The sequence below is a fragment of the Lampris incognitus genome, chromosome 2, assembly GCF_029633865.1.
Source record: "Lampris incognitus isolate fLamInc1 chromosome 2, fLamInc1.hap2, whole genome shotgun sequence".
Taxonomy (NCBI): Eukaryota; Metazoa; Chordata; class Actinopteri; order Lampriformes; family Lampridae; genus Lampris; species Lampris incognitus.
In genome coordinates, this window is record NC_079212.1 from 150,835,266 (window position 1) to 150,854,810 (window position 19,545).

The window sequence follows — 19,545 nt, forward strand, 5'->3', positions numbered from 1 at the left end:
TGACTGGTCAAATTGTCCGAGATAATTGAAGCAGTTTTCTCTGAGAAATATTCATTGAATGATTCAGCTTTGGATGCAACATGTGAAAAAGATGAAGCTTTCTGATTGGTTGGGCCTGAGTGCCAAGTGGGTTGACCCCAGCCACCCATAGTTACCCATATGACCTCTACTACACTATCACTTACTACTGCAAAACTACACCTCCACTACTACTCTCCTACATTACCTCACATATCTCAACTACAGCTATACTACACTTAGTCATACAACAACAACACCCTGCATGTCATTTAAAATTCTCATTTAGAAATCTCATTTAAATTAATGACAAGATAAAGTTAGTCTCATATCCACTGAAAATGTCTCCATGACATCAGACTGGTGATGCTTTAAGCTCCCTGACTTCAGTGAAGGTCAGCAGTGTCCATTTCCCAGATAATGACCTTTGCTGCCAGGGTCAGATGCTATATAAAATTCAACCTGATTGACTGATTGATTGATTGATTGATTGACCAATTGATTGATTGATTGATATTGAATTGATCTGTCTGTCTGTTTGTCTATCCATCTGTCTCTCAACCAGGCAATGAATCGCTGGCGTCGTTCAGCAGATGAGCTGCAGGCTCGGAGGAAACAGCTGTGGGAATGTGAGCATGCTCAAGAGGCTCTGAGCAAAGTGAGTTCCTGTTTCCAGCAGCTGGCCTCCTCTATAGGCAGCACATCAGACGGTAGCTTCTTGCGAGAGGAGATGGGGGAGACCAGAGCTCTGGCCTACAGGATCTGTTCAGGTACAAACATCATCCACACTAACAACTCTAACAAACATGGCACATTCTGACTCAGTAACACAGCTGCAGGAGTTAGAAGCTATGTGCCTTGCTCAATGGCACCTTGGTGGTTGGTGTTGATGGAGGGCAGGTGTCTCGCTGATAAATAAACTGTAGGGTTCACACAGAGCGGTTTAGAGAGAAGCTACAGTCGAAACCATAGACATTATGATCCTGCAAGTCAGCTGGTCAGATAGTCTCATAGAAATAAATTGTCATATAGTAGAAGCAAAAGCTAGAAGAACAAGATGGCGAACTCAGCGGCTACCTCCATCATCAGCTCAGGAAATACTATATGCAGACCTTGAACTTCAAAGGTGCAAAAACATCATCAGCAAAAATACAGTAAAGATGTGGTGGACAGATATGAAGTGGCTTAAAGTGACATGTGAGTAAATAGTGCAAATATTGCACGTGCCCAAAGGTGGTAGCACATCAGCCTCATCAGGCTGAGGAGATGTCTGAGTTCATTAGTGCCACAGCTTTTTGCAAGAAGCTGTTTTTCAGTCTCCTTGTGCATGTGTGGATTCATGTGAAGCACCTACGTGATGGGAGGAACTGAAACAGATGGTGTCCAGGGTGTGTAATGTCTTGTATGATGTTCTCCTAACAAAAAGTGCTGTGAAAATGTTCTAGTGAAAGCCAGACAATGTCCTGTGCTGCTTCCACAACACACTGGGGGTTTTTTTTGTCAGCTTTGGTGCAGCTACTGTACCAGGCTGTCATGCAGTTTGTTAGGATGCTCTCGATGGGTCATCTTTAAAAGTTGACAAGCAGCTTTTGGGGGAGGTTGGCCCTCCTTAGCCTCCTCAGAAAATAAAGGCCTTGTTGTGCCTTACCCACCACTGCTGAGGTGTTGTCAGACCAGGAGAGGTCCTCTGTGATGGTGACTCCCAGGAACCTGGAAATGGGGACTCTTCACAGCCTGTGTTGATGTGGACAGGACTGTGTGTGATCTTCTTGGAGGCCCTAAAGTCCACGACAATCTCCTTGGTCTTTTTCGTGTTTAAGACCAGGTTGTTGTTAACACACCACGTTGTCAGGTTCTGACACTCCTCCCTGTATGCCGCTTCATCGTTGTCTGATATGAGCCCAATGACTGTCGTATCATCTGCAAACTTAACAATAGTGTTTTGAGGTGCGGATGGGTTGGCAGTCATGTGTGAACAGTGCATAAAGGAGGGAGCTCAGCACATAGCCCTGGGGGACACTGGTGCTCAGGATGAGGGTGGAGGATGTGTGCTTGCCCAGTCTTACAGTATGGGGGGGGGGGCGGGGCAGTTGATGACAGAGTCCAGTATCCAATTGCATATGGATGGATATAGCCCTACCACCGTGTTTGGTATGATGGTGTTAAATGCCGCCGAGCTGGAATCAACAAAGAGGATCCTGACATAGGTTTTGGGTCTTTCCAGGTGAGAGAGGGCTGTATTTTGAGCCACACAGACAAGGCATCCTCACCATTGCGCTGTCCTCCCGCTCATTAACGCATATGGCCTCCCCCTTGTGAGCTCTTCCTTCTGTGTTGGTCCGTGGACGTCACTGCCAGCTGTATCCAGCTTCTGCCTTCGTGAGCAGCGGCTTCGTGAGACTGACAACTTGTCTTACTACCTCTTCTCTGTATTCTGCCCTAACCTCTTCATTTTGTTCTGATTTAGCTATTTTCCGTGCTTAGTTCACTTATCGCTAGATTCTCTAGTTTTTTCTTATACGAATCTTGTGTTTAGTAGGCAGCTTCTCATTCCTAGTTTGTTGCTAGCTTTGAGTTTAGCCTAGCTTAGCAGTTAGCTGTATTACATTCGCAGTCAAAGCAGCCTCATTAAAATGATGGTTTGTGGTGACTGCTCCATAGTTACAGATATGTTGTTTCTACTAGAGTGACGAGTCGGTGAGTTAGAGCAGCTGCTTTTGGCTAGGATTACGTTAGATGTGACAGGCACTCCAGATAGCCTTAGCCCCGGGCTTGACAGCAGACCTGCTATTGTTAGCACTAGCTCAGCTTCGTTGGCAGATGCGGTGGACTTTGTCTCTGTTAACTGGCGTGGAAAGGCTCGCACGAGCAAGCCACTGGTCGTGTGGTCTGGTTTGCAGTCCGGTTTTCAGCTTCTTCCTCAGAGCTGTAGCCTCCACCCCTCACGGTCTCACCATCCCACTTCTGACACCAATGTAGCGAATTCGGGCGGCAGTCCGGGAACCACCGCAGTTAGTCCTCAGCAGCCTGTAGCACCCCGTGTCGGAGGTCCGGAGACGGAGGACGCTCGGGTCCGTGGCCTGGTCAGCGGCCATCTGTGCATAGTCCAGGCCTAGGTGGACCGCTCCAATCACTGCCCTAGAGAGGCAGTCAGCTACCTGGTTAGACTTACCAGCAACGTGCTGGATGTCGGTAGTGAATTCCGAAATGTAGGAGAGTTGTCGCTGCTGGCGAGCGGACCATGGCTCGGCCGTATTGGACATGGCAAATGTGAGAGGCTTGTGGTCCACGTACGCAGTAAACTCGCGGCCCTCTAGCAGGAACCGGAAATGCCGGACGGCGAGCCAGAGACCGAGGAGTTCCCTGTCAAAAGTACTATACTTGCGCTCTCAGGGTGTAAGCTGGCGACTGAAAAAGGCCAAAGGCTGCCAAGCCCCCCCCCCACCCACTGAACCGCACCAACAGCATAGTCCGATGCATCTGTGGTTATGGAAATAGGCGCTGTAGGTGAAGGATGCGCTAGCAGGGTAGCCTGGGAGAGCGCAGCTTTAGTCTCGGTGAACGCACGGTCCCGCTCTGCTGTCCAGTCGACCGCCTGGTTGAGGGACTTGCCTTTCAGCGCCTCGTACAGTGGCCGGATGTTAAAGGCGGCTCGGGGAATGACGCGGTGGTAGAATGTCACCATCCCGATGAACTCCCTGAGCGCACGAGCTGTTTGGGGGCGCGGAAAGGCCGCCACCGCTTCCACCTTTGAGGGCAGGGGGACCGCCCCGTCCCCAGTGATGCGGTGCCCGAGGAAATCAATGGCCGTCAGCCCAAACCGGCACTTCGCCGGGTTGACGATCAGCCCATGCTGGCTGAGGCGTGTGAAGAGGGCGTGAAGATGGGACAGGTGTTCTTCCTCGGAGGCGCTGGCGATGAGTATGTCGTCCAAATAGACGAAGATGAAAGGAAGGCCACGGAGCACTGAATCCATCAGCCGCTGAAAGGACTGGGCCGCATTTTTGAGTCCAAATGGCATTCGTAGGAATTCAAATAGGCCGAATGGGGTAGTCACCGCTGTCTTGGGGATGTCCGAGGGGTGCACGGGAACTTGATGATAACCACGGACCAGGTCGACTTTGAGAAGACGCGTTTGCCAGACAGGTTTGCAGAAAAGTCCTGGATATGCGGGACAGGATAGCGGTCGGGCGTGGTGGCGTCATTTAGTCGGCGGTAGTCCCCGCATGGGCGCCAACCTCCATCAGGCTTAGCGACGATGTGGAGTGGGGACGCCCACGGGCTGTCAGAGCGGCGGATGATCCCCATGCGTTCCAGGTGCTCAAACTCAGACTTGGCAATGGCGAGTTTGGCGGGGTCGAGACGCCTGGCTCTGGCGTAGACCGGGGGCCCCTTCGTAGCAATGTGATGCTCCACCCCATGCTTAGCGGTGGGTGCAGAGAAGGTAGGCTGGGTGAGGTCAGGGAACTCAGCGAGGAGGCGGTTGAACTTGTCTGCCTCTGAGAGAGAGTTGGATAGACCTGCATAGGCCGCTTCCCCCCGCGTACATGCGAAGGAGGAGAAGGTTAAGGCGTCGACCAGACGGCTGTTCTGAATGTCCACTAGCAAACCGTAAGCGCACAAAAAATCAGCTCCGAGGAGGGGAAGCGTTACATTGGCCATGACGAACTCCCACGTGAAACGTTGTCCACCAAAACACAGTTCTACAGACCGCACGCCGTAGGTGTGGATAGGGCTGCCGTCAGCCGTCGCCAACTGGGGGCCCCGCTCCCCGCCCATGATGTCGACGTCAGTAGCAGGGAGCACGCTTCTCTGTGCGCCCGTGTCACAGAGAAATCGCCGACCGGAGATGGTGTCGAGGATGAAGAGTAGCCTGCTCGTATCGCCAACACTCATGGCCACTACTGAGTGTTGGCCCTCTCGTTTCCCGTCGGCCTGTAGTTGCAGGGGGAACGGCACCGTTTAGCTTTCGCACCAAATCGAGCGTGGTACATACAGAGTCCAGAGGGCTTGTAGGTAGGAGCCAGCACCCCGGCATGGGAGGAACGTTGTGTAGCGACGAAGAATCGGTCAGCCTCCTTTGCCAGCTCACGGGGATCAGTGATGGTGGAGTTAGCGAGCACAGTCTGGACGTGGGGCGGCATGTTGCGCAGAAACAGCTCCATAAACAGGAAACATGGCTTTTCTTGACCCAGTAGGTTTAACATCCTGCTCATGAGCTCCGATGGTTTGCCATCTCCCAAGCCCTGAATTGCGAAGAGGCGACGTGCTCTCTCCGTTGTTGACAGTTCAAAAGTTTCAAGGAGGAGATGTTTAAGTGCGGCGTATTTACCATCGGCCGGTGGGTTGGTTATGAAACCGCTTATCCTGGAAGCCGTAGCGCCCCCCAGCGCTGCCACTACGTAGTAGCACCTGGTCTCGTCCGCTGTTATGTCTCTGAGCGGCGCGAACTGTGCCTCAGCCTGTGTGAACCACGTAGCCGCGGAGGACTCCCAAAACTCCGGCAGTTTCATTGCAACGGCGTTCGTAGCCATAATGTGTGTGTGGTTTCAGAAAACTTATCCGAAAACCGACGTCGGGGTCAACAGTGTAGAGGCGAAGGAACGGAGAAGACCGTAGGTTCACACTGTAGCCGTGTAGGCAACTTTCTTTAATCCACGGTAAATCAGAGACAACAAAACCACAGCTCGACTGAGCGGAGGCGGCAAGAATAACCAGAAAACTGGCTGGACAACCATGACTTAACCCTGTGTTAACCTGCCAGGGCAACAATGACTTAACCCTGTGTTAACCTGCCAGGGCAACCATGACTTAACCCTTAGTTCCCGGGGGGAATTCTATCCCCAATACGTGTCCACCACACTATCAGTCTTTCGGTCGTGATGTCACACGCGCGTTGCATTTTGGGAAAGCCGCCATCTTCCAAGTAACGTTAATCATTGTTGTTAGCTGTTAGCACAGATTTTTCTTACTAACTTTGTTAGTACGTCAAATATTTTTTACAAATTAAAGTTAATATCACAGGTTTTTTCTCTGGTAAGGTTTTAGGTTAGGTGTATATTTTTTTTTTCAAGGTAACATTTTAGCTTAGATTGGATACATATCTATATATTAGATTAGTGCATGCAGGCGAGTTGGTTGGGTGTTCCTGTTGTGTGAAGAATTGCCACAGCAAATCCCACGATTGCTCTGGTATTAAACTCGAGAATGGGTCACGCTTTTTTTCTTTCCCTTCTTGGAAGAGAAACGAAGGAAATAACATAGAGGACTTAACCAAGAGGTGCAGGACGGCGTGGGTTGCAGCAGTGAGACGCAAATCGATCACGTTCAAATACATTTCTGTTAGAAGACTAGACTAATACTTTATGTCTTTACTTTATGTTAAGAATCGTACTGACTACCGAACTTCTGCTGGAGGGAAAAAATGCAGCCTTCGTTTATACGGTCGTTTTGGGAGAATAAGAAAATGAACAGCGTCTCAGTGACGTAATCAATCCGCGCATGCAAGCGCAACACCGCCCACTTGTGGACAAACAAAGTCGTAAACAAAATAGTACACAGTAACACATAGTCATACAAATGCCCTGGCGTCATATCTCAACAATTTCGACTGCAATGTTAGTGTGCTCTTTGCATTTTCACAAAGGTAAGCTTTCCTTTCTCTCATACACACATGACGTTAGCTAATGTTACGTAGCTAACATTACCGTACAGTCTCACAGGCACAGAACTGTTAAACTGGTTGTCTAACCGCGTTAGATGGATGATGATAACGCTGGCTAACATTGTACTTGCATACGATTTGAGTTAGCTATGATTGCTATGATAAAAACGATTAATGACCCATAGCGTTAACGTTAGCTAGGTTACGTTTATGCAAACGTAAACAATGCCTCTGATCCTTGGAAGATGGCGCCCGGCGTCGCGTTGCCGTTGGAAACGGCCCAAGTCCGAAAGACTGATAGCAAACTGTTGTGTTGTTATTTGATGGCGCCCTTATTCATTGTATTACGGTACATTCAGATATGACGTCGCCACGTTCTCTGTGTGCAACAGTGTGTGTTGTAAGAGTCGGTAGTAGAGAGCCAAGAGACCTGCTGTATTTGCCTGAATAAATATGCCTAGCGTTAAAGGCTAAAGAGAAAACAGCCAAACTTTGCTTATCCTCCATACGCAACAAGAACATCACGCACCCCAGCTCAACAGGTTATGGGCCCAGGCAGAGTTGGACACAAGCTAGCATTTCAGAAGAAGTTTAACGCGAAGTATTACACGGAACTTCTACAGGCTATTGTAATATTTGCTATTAATATTTGATTTGCTAATGTCCCTTACGGCTTTCCGTAGCGCCACAACAACGTCACGTGATGTACGTAACAACGTCAGTCGGAATCCGGTCGGTGAATAAACACCCAGGACGAGAGAAGTCGTCCTTGCTTTATTAATGTTATAAGTTAACATAGCCAGAGGGCACAGATCATTACATGGTGTCAGAGTAGCGGAGTTTAAATACCCAATATGGATTCGTACGGCGTTCCAGCTCCACGGATGGACTGGGAATCGGCGAACTTACCTGAAGCATGGAGACGATTTCGACAAACAACAGAGCTAATGTTCAAGGGCCCCCTGCGCGGGAAGAATGAAGAGGAGAAATGCAGCTACCTCCTGCTCTGGATAGGGGAAAAAGGGCGCGATGTGCACAACACTTGGACACTCAGCGGAGAACAGGCCAAGAAGCTAGAAACGTACTACGATAAGTACACTGAGTACATCACCCCCAAAGCAAACCCGATTTATGCCAGATATAAATTTCATGAAAAGATGCAGGGAGAGGGTGAATCCTTCGAACAATTTGTAACTGAGCTAAAGCTCCTAGTCAAAGACTGTGGCTACCCAAATGCCGACGAGATGGTCAGGGACCGCATCGTGTTTGCCACCAACTCACCCAGAGTGAGAGAAAAGCTACTTAGCCAGGGAGCTGAGCTAACGCTAGAAAAAGCCATAGATGTAGCCCGCTCACACGAGCTAGCAAAGCAACAGCTAAAGTTTATGGGCCAGGGCAGCACACATGAAACGGTGCACGCAATAGGCAGAAAGACTTACAAACCGAACGCACCCAAAGCAGCTAACGCTAACTTCAGACAAAGGGAAGGTAACGTTAGCACCGCCGCCAGGGCGTGTAGCTATTGTGGAGGGCTACACGGCGCTAAAGCCACTTGCCCAGCTAAGGGTAAACAATGCATTAAATGCAAGAAGCTCAATCATTTTGCTAAAGTATGCAAGTCTAGCTCCCAGGGACAGACAAAGTACTACCGCGGCACAGTACATGCCGTCGGAGAGAACCCAGAAGAGTACACCACTGACAGAGAGCAGGAAGAACTGTACTTCGACAACATTACAGTGGAGAGCACCGCTGTGGGAGAACAGACAGAGCTGTACATAGACTGCATCTCAATAGAGAACAACGGAAAAAGCAACGAGCAGGCTTACGTAGAGGTTGGAATTGGCACACCTCCACAGAAGGTAAAGTTTAAACTAGACACTGGGGCACAGGCCAATACTATTCCCACCAACCTGTTCCAGGCGCTGTTCAAAAATGTGACACTGAAACCAGCAATACACAGACTCACTGAATATGGAGGAGGCGCGCTGAGCGTGAAAGGCACATGCAAACTCAAATGTAAGTGCAGAGACAATGCAATGATGCTGGACTTTTACGTCATTGACACAAACGCCCCACCAGTCATGGCAATGAAAACATGCCGTGACCTAAACGTGGTAAAAATAGTGATGGCTGTGAGCGAGGAAAACAATGTCACATCACAGAGCATAATGGATGAGTATGCAGATGTTTTCCAGGGAATAGGAGAGTTCCCAGGCGAGTGCACCTTCCACGTCACACCAGATGCAACGCCGGTCGTCTGCCCGCCACGCAGAATCCCCATCGCCCTACGCAGCAAACTGAGGGACGAGCTTGACAGCATGGAGAAAGGCGGCATAATCTGTAAGGTAACAGAACCCACAGAATGGGTGAACGCACTCGTCATTGTTGAGAAGCCAAAGACAGGCAAACTTAGAGTGTGTTTAGACCCCAGAGCTCTTAACAAAGTGATACAACGACCTCACTACCCCCTCCCCACGCTGGAGGACGCCACCACAAAGCTCGCTGGAGCTGAGTACTTTAGCGTGTTAGACGCGCGGTCAGGCTATTGGGCCATCAAACTGAGCACTGAATCCTCAATGTTGACGACATTTAACACAGTGTTTGGCAGGTATCGTTTCCTCAGACTGCCATTCGGAATCGTGTCCGCTCAAGACGAGTTCCAGAGACGCGTGGATGAAACATATGAAGGATTGGACGGTGTGACGGCCATAGTGGACGACATACTAGTGTTCGGCAAGACTAAAGAGGAACATGACCAGCGTCTCAGAGCGATGCTGAAGCGCACAAGGGAGCGAGGGATGAGGCTCAACCCCGACAAGTGTCACATATGCGTGTCCGAGGTACGCTACTTCGGCCACACGCTCTCACACGAAGGCATCAAACCAGACCCACACAAGGTGAAGGCGGTCAAGGACATGCAACCCCCACAGAACAAAGCAGAGCTGGAGACAGTCCTCGGCATGATCAACTACCTCGCCAGATTCGCTCCACACCTCTCACAGATAAACTCACCCCTCAGACAGCTTCTGAAACAGGACAGTGAGTTTGTGTGGGATGCAGTCCACGACAAGGCATTCCAAGAGATGAAGAATCTCATTACACAGCACCCAGGTCCAGTACTCTCATATTTCGACCCACAGAAAGAGCTGCGACTCCAAGTGGATGCATCCAAAAGTGGCCTTGGGGCTGTCATGCTCCAAGATGGCAAACCAATTGCCTATGCGTCCAAGTCACTCAACAGCACTGAAGAAAACTACGCACAGATAGAGAAGGAGCTCTACGCTGTGGTCTTCGGCTGCAAGAGGTTCCACGAGTACATGTACGGACGAAAAGTGATTGTGGAGTCAGACCACAAGCCTCTGGAGGCAATACTAAAAAAGCCAATGGCAGCAGCACCACCCCGGCTGCAACGGATGATCCTGGCGCTCCAAAAATACGACATCCAAATCATCCACCGCCCCGGTAAGGACATACCGGTGGCCGACACACTGTCACGCAAGTCAATAGAACACCACGACAGTGACCTACAGGGAGGGATGGAGGCCCAAGTGCACACAGTCCTCAGCAACATCCCTGTGAGCGACACAAGACTCACAGAAATCAAGCAGGAAACAGCGCAAGATCCACAGCTCACCGCACTCAGACGAGCCACACTCACTGGCTGGCCAGACACAAAGAAAAAGTGCCCGCCCAGCATCCAGGAATACTGGAACCACAGAGCAGAAATCTCAGAAATGGACGGTATCCTGTTCAAAGGTGAGAGAATCATTGTCCCCCAAAAGCTTCGCAAGGACATGATACAGCGCATCCATGCCAGCCACCTCGGCGTGGAAAAAAGCAAATGCCGAGCAAGAGACTTACTGTTCTGGCCTGGCATGGGGAAACAGATCGAGGATGCGGTAGCAGACTGCAGCATATGCCAAGAACGACACAGCGCAAATGCAAAGGAACCAATGATGTCACACGCCATACCCGAGCGGCCGTGGCGAGTGATAGGCACAGACCTATTCACATGGAACTCACAGGACTTCATAGTCACTGTGGACTACTACTCCAGATTCTTCGAGCTAGAGAGACTTTACAGCTGCACCTCATCTGCCGTCATCATGAAGCTGAAAGCAGCAATGGCTCGACACGGAATCCCCGAGACTATCATCAGCGACAACGGTCCGTGCTACAGCTCTGGTGAGTTCCGCAACTTCTCACAGACATGGGGTTTCTCACACACCACCACAAGCCCCCACTACCCACAGAGCAACGGCCTCTCCGAGAAGACTGTCCAGACGGCCAAACGCATCCCGGACAAAGCCAAAGCTGAGAACAAAGACCCCTACATGAGCTTACTGGAGTATCGCAACACACCGGTGGACAACCTGAAATCACCGGCACAGCTACTGATGAGTCAGAGGCTGCGGTCCATTCTCCCATCAACAGCAAAACACCTGCAGCCACAGATCACCAGTCAGGAGGATGTTCACAAAAGGAGAGAGGTATGTCAACAGCGCCAGCAGGCGTACTACAACCGAGCAGCCAAACCTCTGCCCCACCTGCCCGCAGGCACACCAATCCGCTTCCGGCAGGAGGATGGATCCTGGAGACCTGCAACTGTGGAAAGACCAGCGAACACAGACAGGAGCTACCACATCCAAACCAAAGAAGGTCAGATCTACCAACGCAACCGTCAACACCTGCGACAAAGCAGAGTGAACACTCACACTACACACACACACACTTCACAGCAGACTGTTACCAGCGCTAACAACAACACACAAGCCCATCAGCAAGAGCATGCTGAACCTCCAGACACGAACAATCAGCGACAACCAGACACACAGCCTGGTTACACCACGAGGTCAGGTCGCACGATCAAACCAAGACAAGTCCTTGACTTATGAATGTTTAAAAAAGAGAGAATTGTACCCCAACCTGTACTATACCTGCTATGTTTTGAAAAGAAATATTTACAGCGTTCACTTACCTTGTGTACCTACCTGCTGTTTGCAGTTACCAGTAATGAAATGAAAAAAAAGATGAAATGTTATTACGGTGTCACATTTAGACAGTGAAGGAAATGTTTTACACTACTTTGTTGCAGTCCAGTTATATAAGAGTTCCACTTTCATATTCTTTCTTATTAAGATTGTATTCGCTTATAAACGTGCTCAACGTGGTCTGTATCTCTGCAGAGAAAGCAGCACTTTTCAGAAAAAGGGAGATGTAATATTTGCTAGTAATATTTGATTTGCTAATGTCCCTTACGGCTTTCCGTAGCGCCACAACAAAGTCGCGTGATGTACGTAACAACGTCAGTGGGAATCCGGTCGGTGAATAAACACCCAGCACGAGAGAAGTCGTCCTTGCTTTATTAATGTTATAAGTTAACATAGCCAGAGGGCACAGATCATTACAGAGGAGGCAAATTAGGATCTTCCTGTATTGATCTTTTGCACCAGAAAACTGTACTTAGCTACCATTGATATTTTCAAGTAGTTTGGATTTTGTTTTAAAAGAAAAAAAGGGTCTTTATTACAAAAAAAAACCTGATGTCAATTCTTATTTGGCTGTTAAAAGAAGGTTTTTTTGTTTTGTTTTTTGTTTTTGTAAATATGTGACGTTTTGATATGTCTTGGAAATCATAAGGTCATGATGCATTGATTGCTTTATATTAATGTGCTGTATGTTACTTAATTTTTGTGTAAAGGTCCCTTTACGGCCCCTTAGGGGGGAGTGTAAGTTATGTACAGTAGTCTGGATAATTGTATGCCCGCCTGGCCAGCAGGTGGAGCCATGGAGGCACCAATCTCAGTAATATGAAGCGCGTAGATGACGTCATCATGCAGCGCAGGCGATTCAGAACGGTGCAAAGAACCGAAGCACACGGTTGCGCGGAGTTGAGCTCCCGAACAATACAACGGTTCATTAAATGCGATAAAGTGGAAACGTTGTAAGTACACTGTTTTGTCGTTGTATGTGGATTCCGAGTATTATATACAAATGTTGATCGAGTTTGAATGTCTGTACAAAGCTAAATGAGCTCGGTAGATTCTTGTATAATCACCAGACTGAGCTAATAGCAGTAGCTATTGTGTTGTTATGACAACGCATGTAAAATGCCGATAATATTGTTTGTTTTCTTATTAGCGATGTGAATTTCGTTTGACGCATTGTAAACTGTATTCGGTAACGTTAGTTAATTTCTGCAAATGCCGAGTAAATATCTGCTAATTTGATGTTAAGAAAAATGTATGTATGTTCATGCAGGTTGGACCACCTTCATCACAGCTTCATCACAGCTCCAGTTCTTCAAATAAATTTTCCTGTCTACATCCCATACACAAAAAGGGGCTGGTTGTAGTATGGCTGCACCGGTTGTGTCCATGCTTGAGGTCTTACTTAACAGGGCAGTGCAGCATGACTGTAGCAGGATGGAGTTCCTATTTTGTCATATCTGAGAGTCTTTGGTGGCCTGTGCTGTCTCTGAGGCCGCTGAGTCCTTGTCTCCCTCTCTCTTTCCTGTTCCACTGAGGGCAATGATGCCTCATCCTCAGTATCAGGTGAGTCGTCGTCCTGGACATCCTGGATTTCCGGTAAGTCATTATCACTGTTCTCCATCTGAGGTCGTTCTGTTGCAGGTTCCGCCGGGTCTGGCTCTGTCACATCATCAGCCATGACAGGAGTCTCTCTCACTGTTTCTTTTGGTCGAGCTGCGATCTGAGGTGGCATGAAATAGTAATCATCCTCCTCTTCCCCCGAGTCCTCTCTGGCTTTATCAACCACTGCAATTTTCCTTTTTGGTTTCACATGTGGGTGCATTTCAGCTTCCAGCGGCAGGTGATCGCATGGCAAAAGGAGGTTTTGATGCAGAATCCTTGACTTTCCTTTCCCATGTTCAGGTCTCAGCTCATAAATGGGGACATCCTCTCCCACTTGTCGAACTACAGTATGGATGATCTCTTCCCAGTGATTCCTCAATTTTCCAGGTCCTCCCCGAGGGGTCATGTTTTGCACTAACACACGGTCACCTAGGCACAACACTGAACTCCTCACTTTGCCATCATATATCCTCTTGTTTCTCTGAACAGATTTACGTGCATTCTCTCTTGCGACAGCTGCATTCATTGCTTCAACTGTTCAACATACTCACGGTGACTACAGCTTCCTGCTTCGGTTGGCAAGTTGAATAACATGTCAATAGGTAGTCTTGGAGAGCAGCTGTATAGTAGGTAAAATGGAGAAAAGCCTGTTACCTCTGTACGTATGCAGTTGTAAGCAAAGATTAGCTTATTGACAGAGTCTTTCCAATTTGTCTTGTCTTTGTCTGCGAGAGACTTAAGCATCTGCATTAACGTTCGGTTGAAACATTCAACCTGACCGTTCCCCTGTGGATGGTAAGGGGTAGTCCTTGATCCAGCCACATTACAGTATTTGCTCAGTTGTGAGAAAAGTTGATTTTCAAACTCACCTCCCTGATCGTGGCGAATGCACCTTGGGAATCCAAATTTCAAGGCGCAATCATTGGATATTTTGTCAGCCACTATTTTTCCAGACTTTGTTGTTGTAGGGTACGCCTGTGCAAAACGTGTGAAATTATCTACAATCACTAAAATATACTCATACCCGCCTTTACACTTATCAAGATGGAGTAAGTCCACTGACACGAGTTCAAATGGCTGGGTGGTGACAATGTTTTTAAGAGGGTCCCTTGCCTCTCGGCTAGGTTTTTTTTGTTTAAGGCAAGTGCAGCTCATCGCATATTGTTCTATTTCCCGCTGCATGTACGGCCAGAAAAAGCGGTCTCTAACGAGCGATGTTGTCCTGTCAGTGCCTTGGTGCCCCGTCTGGTTGCGTAGCTCCTTTAATGCAGCAGTCTTGTGTTTTTCAGGCAATACCAGTTGTGTTCTGTTTCCATCATCCTCCAGTTTGTCCCATGCACGGAGGAGACAACGGCTCTGTTCATCGAGGTTTCTCAGTTCTTGACGTGAGGCCCTCACTCCAGACACTTTGTACTGCAAAACTGGTCCAATATGTGAGTCGTTTTTTTGATCCTGTTGTATCTGTGCTGGTGTTAATGAAACAACTGAGGTATCTTGAGCATCGAGCAGACTCTTGACAGAGATGGCCACTGACCATAAGGCGTTTGTCTCTGACTGTGTTTCTACTGCCTGAGCAGTTGTTCCCACCGCATCATAAGACATCTCCTCTGTGCACTCATTCATCAGCTTCCCAACATCTACTGGCATTCTAGACAAGCTATCAGCATCGATGTTTTCTTTGCTGGGGCGATATGGTAAAGTTAAAGTCTGCTAATTCTGCTACCCACCTACTTCCTGTGGCGTTTAACTTCGCAGTGGACAACACATAAGTCAGGGGGTTGTTGTCACTGTAAACTGTGAAAAAGGGGGCATAATACAAATAGTCGCGGAATCTTTCTGTAATCGCCCACTTAAGAGCGAGAAATTCTAATTTACCTGAATGGAGGTGATAGTTCCTTTCTGATGCTGACAGTGTCCGGGATCCATACGCAGTTACATGTAGCTTCCCATCGTGTTTCTGATATAGCACAGCTCCTAACCCCCTATTGGATGCGTCTGTATGTATGAAGAACAAACGGCTGGGAGAAATCTGGGAATGCCAGGACTGCTGGTGTAACCAGACAGTCTATCCGGTGCTCAAGAGTTTGTTGATGTGAGTCTGTCCATTGTATTGGTATGTGAGATGGCACCACGTTCACATTTCTTTTTTTATGCCACTTCCTTCCCTTGGGTTGTGGGCTTTCCATATGGGCAGGTCCCTTTGTCAGCTCATAAAGGGGGCTAGCGATGCGAGAAAAGTAATTTATGTACTGGCGAAAGTAACTTAACAGTCCCATCATCTGCCTGAACTCGCCAACTGTTTTTGGTTTCTTATCTTTCAGAACCCTCATAACCCAGCCACTGAGGACGCACAAGCCAGTGCATCCTTAGTGCCGGTCCCAAGCCCGGACAAATGGGGAGGGTTGCGTCAGGAAGGGCATCCGGCGTAAAATTTTTGCCAAATCAAATATGCGGATCATAAATAAGACCGGATGATCCGCTGTGGCGACCCCTAACGGGAGCAGCCGAAAGTAGTAGTAGTATCTTTCAGAACCCTCATGGCAGCTGTGTCGGCAGGATCGATTTTATTTCCTTCAGCTGATACCATTCTCTCAAGGTAGCAAACTTCAGCTTTGAATAAGTCACATTTGCTTGGTTTTAATTTGATTCCATGCTGTCTCGGTCTCTGCAACACTTGTCTTACATCGCTGACGTGGCTTTCGAATGTTTTGCTGAACACGAGGGTGTCATCTAAATATGGTACACATATTTTGTCTTGGAGGCCCTCTAAACACTCCTCCATGCAGCGCTGAAATGCTGCTGGACTATTCATAAGTCCGAAGGGGATCCGGGCCCATTCATACAAGCCCCAGGGTGTCACGCAAGCTGTCAGGTGTTTGCTGTCTTTTGCCATAAACCCCTGATGGTAGGCCTTTCCCTGGTCTAACAGTGAGAACATGGTGTTTCTTCTGAGGCCAGCCATGATATCCTGCACTCTCGGGATTGGCTGTCTGTCAGGGTGAGTCTTGCGATTTAACTCTCTATAGTCTATGCACAGACATAATGACCCACACTTTTTCCTGACACAAACAACGGGGGAAGAATACGATGAGTGTGATTTCTCTATCCACCCCTGTGCAATCAAATCCATTAAATAATCCTTCATTTCCTCATATAAGGGCTTGGGGACTGACATGTAGGTTCTTGCTACCAGCTCAGGGTCTTTCAATGAAATGCTCAACTGAAGCTTATCAATACAACCTATGTCACTATCTGATCGGGAGAAGGAGTTTGACTCCTCCCTCAGCATCTCATGAGCAACCTGCCTCTGACCTTCATCTAGGTGGCTGAGATCAATAGGGGGGTCCCAGAGCTCTGAACTAGTTTCCTGGTCTTTGGTGTGTTGGGCCTGAATGTTATTTATATCAACAGGTGAGTACGCTTCCTTGACTCCACTGACTGTGCTGTACCAATAACTACCCAGCCTGTCAACATAATGTCATGGTCAGTGGGGTTTTGTACACTAAGGATGATGTTTGGATGTGCCCCTTTCCTAACCTGAACAAGTGCGGCACAAAAGTCCAGTTCCTCTGGCCACTGGGGATTGTGATCGGGCTCAAAGGCTAAGGTGGTGTCTTCTTTAAAGGGCTTAGCATGTATTCTACATTTCACTTGTACAGAGCTACGACTCGGTATACTCATTCTCTGACAGGCTGTCCTCACTAGATGCGCACTTGTTCGCTCAACACTCACTGCTTTAATGAATGCCTTAACTGTCTTTTTCTTTAAGTTAGGGAAAGCCATCTTTACTGTTTTTATCAGTTTATCTTCCTCAACGTCATTGTCTGGTTTTTCTGACTGTTAAGAACAACATGTTCAATTACACTGAAGCCAATTATAGGGCGGGTCTGTTGGTTGCCTTTCATGATAAGCATGGGAACCTGAAACTCCTCAGCACTAGCTGTTAGCCTAAAGCTCACTGCTATCCACCCTACATATGGCATCTCTCTACCGTTGGCTGCCTCAACCTGCAAGGGCTCATTTGGATCAACTATCTCTGCTATGTCTCTCAATTTGGTATGAGGGACATTGTCAGCTTTCCAAACCTCATCGATTGCAGACACCTGTGAGCAAGTGGCCCAGAGTACTTTAGTTCTCTTCCCTTGTAGGTGGCAGTCAGTGAGACATTTTTTTCCAACCAGTTCAGTCACCGTGGACTCTTTCTTTGTCAGAATGGGTTTTTTTGTCAGCCGCAATCTTGCATGAATGTGCTTGTTGTGGTTTTGGCTTAAGAGGTGTGAATGGTTTACAGTTTTCTTTATGTTCTGGCCAGTGATGACCCTGACATTCTCTGGAACAGTAAAGTACTGTTTTACACACCGACCATTGTGTATCCGGTCACTCTCTGCCCCCCGCGGGCAATCGCTCCTCGTTTAAAGGTCTCTCTCTCTCTCTCAGCACCGGGCAGCGCTCGGTTTCCTCTGCAACCTGCACGGGAGTGTTTGCTCCTCCCACACCTGTGGTAATGCTGGCAGTATTCCTCTCCTCGCTGCTGACACATATAACATTTTGGTCGGAGGCGTGGATATTTGATATCTCTGTGGCGCAAACCTCTGCTGAAACTGGGCCGCTCCATTCATTATCCTCGGACCACTCGCAGCTCGATATTCCTGCACTGGTCCACCTGGCTGGTGGAAAGCTGTGGCACTCTCTTTATTCCAGGCCGTGAACTGTGGGTGGAAATAATGTGGATGGGTGGCTGTACCATAATCTGTCTCTTTGCTAGTGGGAGGGTACAGTTTTGGTGTATGTTCTGTCTTATGAATAGACTCTCTTATTTGTGATACCTCTGCCTTGAGATCTTTCAACAGTACAATGTCTGCTTTGATTTCCTTGAGGTCTGACAGCACATCGGGAGGAAGTGTGACTGTGCTTTGTCGAGCTGTACATTTGTCTCCACTTACATCACTAGACTGGACAGCGTGGACACTGGTGTGTTGCTGTTGTGTGATCTGCTTCTTTTTATCTTGTCTCTCTTTCTCATTAGCACATGCCATATTGAGCCTTTCCAAGAGCAACTCCTCTGAAGTAGTTGGTTGTAGCAGGTAAGGTTGAAGATTGGTTTTGATGCTGTCATTCTGTAAGCCTGTGAGTATCGTATGCATGAACATGCTCTGCACTAGTGCGGGGTCATACTTGAGACTAGACTCAGCTTCCTGTGATGCAAACAACAATTTCTGTCTTAAATCCATTGCTCTGATTAAAAAGTTCTGTGGAGCCTCTTTGCTGCTCTGAACCTCTGTGGTCAGCTGTTTGTATCGCTCAGTTGCACTCCTCTCTTGGTAATGTGAGCGGAGGATCCTCCTTAAAGTCTGCAGAGACTGATCGCTTTTACCCTCAAGATAACTCCGCAGCTGTAGGCCGGGTACAGTGGCTCTAATAACAGCATCCACGATTTCAGACTCAGGGCAGCCTTTGCTGAGACCGTTCTCAATTTGGCGGGCGGAGCTGGAGAAGGTAAGTCTGCCTCTTTGCCCAGGTTGGCCAATGTGACCTGCCATGTCATAGTCTTTACGCCATGGCGGGCTATTTGCATGGGCAGGGGTGTGGGAGCTGGTAGAGTTTTATTGGTCACTCTACTCTTTGTGTCTCTGCTGGCTCGTTCCTGCATTTCAGCTTCCTTCTGTTGCACCATTGGTTTTAGCTGTTCTAATTCTCTCTCTAATTTATCCTGTTCCTCCTTTTCATCTTCGAGCGTTTTATTTCTGCTAGCCTTCTGAAGGGTCTGTATCATGTCCATTAGGCTTAACAGTTCGGACAGACCGCCATCTTCAAGTTCACTTAGGTCATCACGTTCAACATGTTGGATGCTGTACGAAACAAGCGCCTTCGAGTTTTGCCAACTATGTTTTTTGGTTTGTACCTGAGATGTTAAGAAACTCCCATATTTGCAGTAGCTGGCCTGTAGTAAATCGAAAAAGAGCTGCTTTAATCTCAAACTGCAAATCCTCCACCTCTGACTCCCATCCTGGCGGGTGAGTGACAAGCTATGTGTGGGAGTGTGTTTAGCCTGTCACCGTGGACTTTGCTGCCCCCTAGTGACCACTCTGTACCTCAGGATGCACGCCTTCCTTGACTAGGCTTTCCCCCCAGCGGTAGCCGCGCGGGCTGCGATATTATGAACCCTACATAGGCCTCGCCAAAATCCCGTTTCTGGCTTTGTCACGTGTGCGCCACCGTAGCAACGCGAAAATATGTTGTTATGGGGTTAGCGCTCATCAAGGAAACGCT

General features: G+C 48.3%; 1 protein-coding gene across 1 annotated transcript in view; it reads left to right on the forward strand.

Moving 5' to 3' along the window:
- Positions 1-586: 586 nt before the first annotated feature.
- Positions 587-19,545, forward strand: part of zgc:109913 (regulator of G-protein signaling 9-binding protein) — a 74,863-nt gene continuing 55,904 nt past the window's right edge. Inside the window, exon 1 of the mRNA XM_056301946.1 lies at positions 587-788. Within this exon, the coding sequence (XP_056157921.1) occupies positions 587-788 (202 nt within the window). The remainder of the gene's footprint in view (positions 789-19,545) is intronic.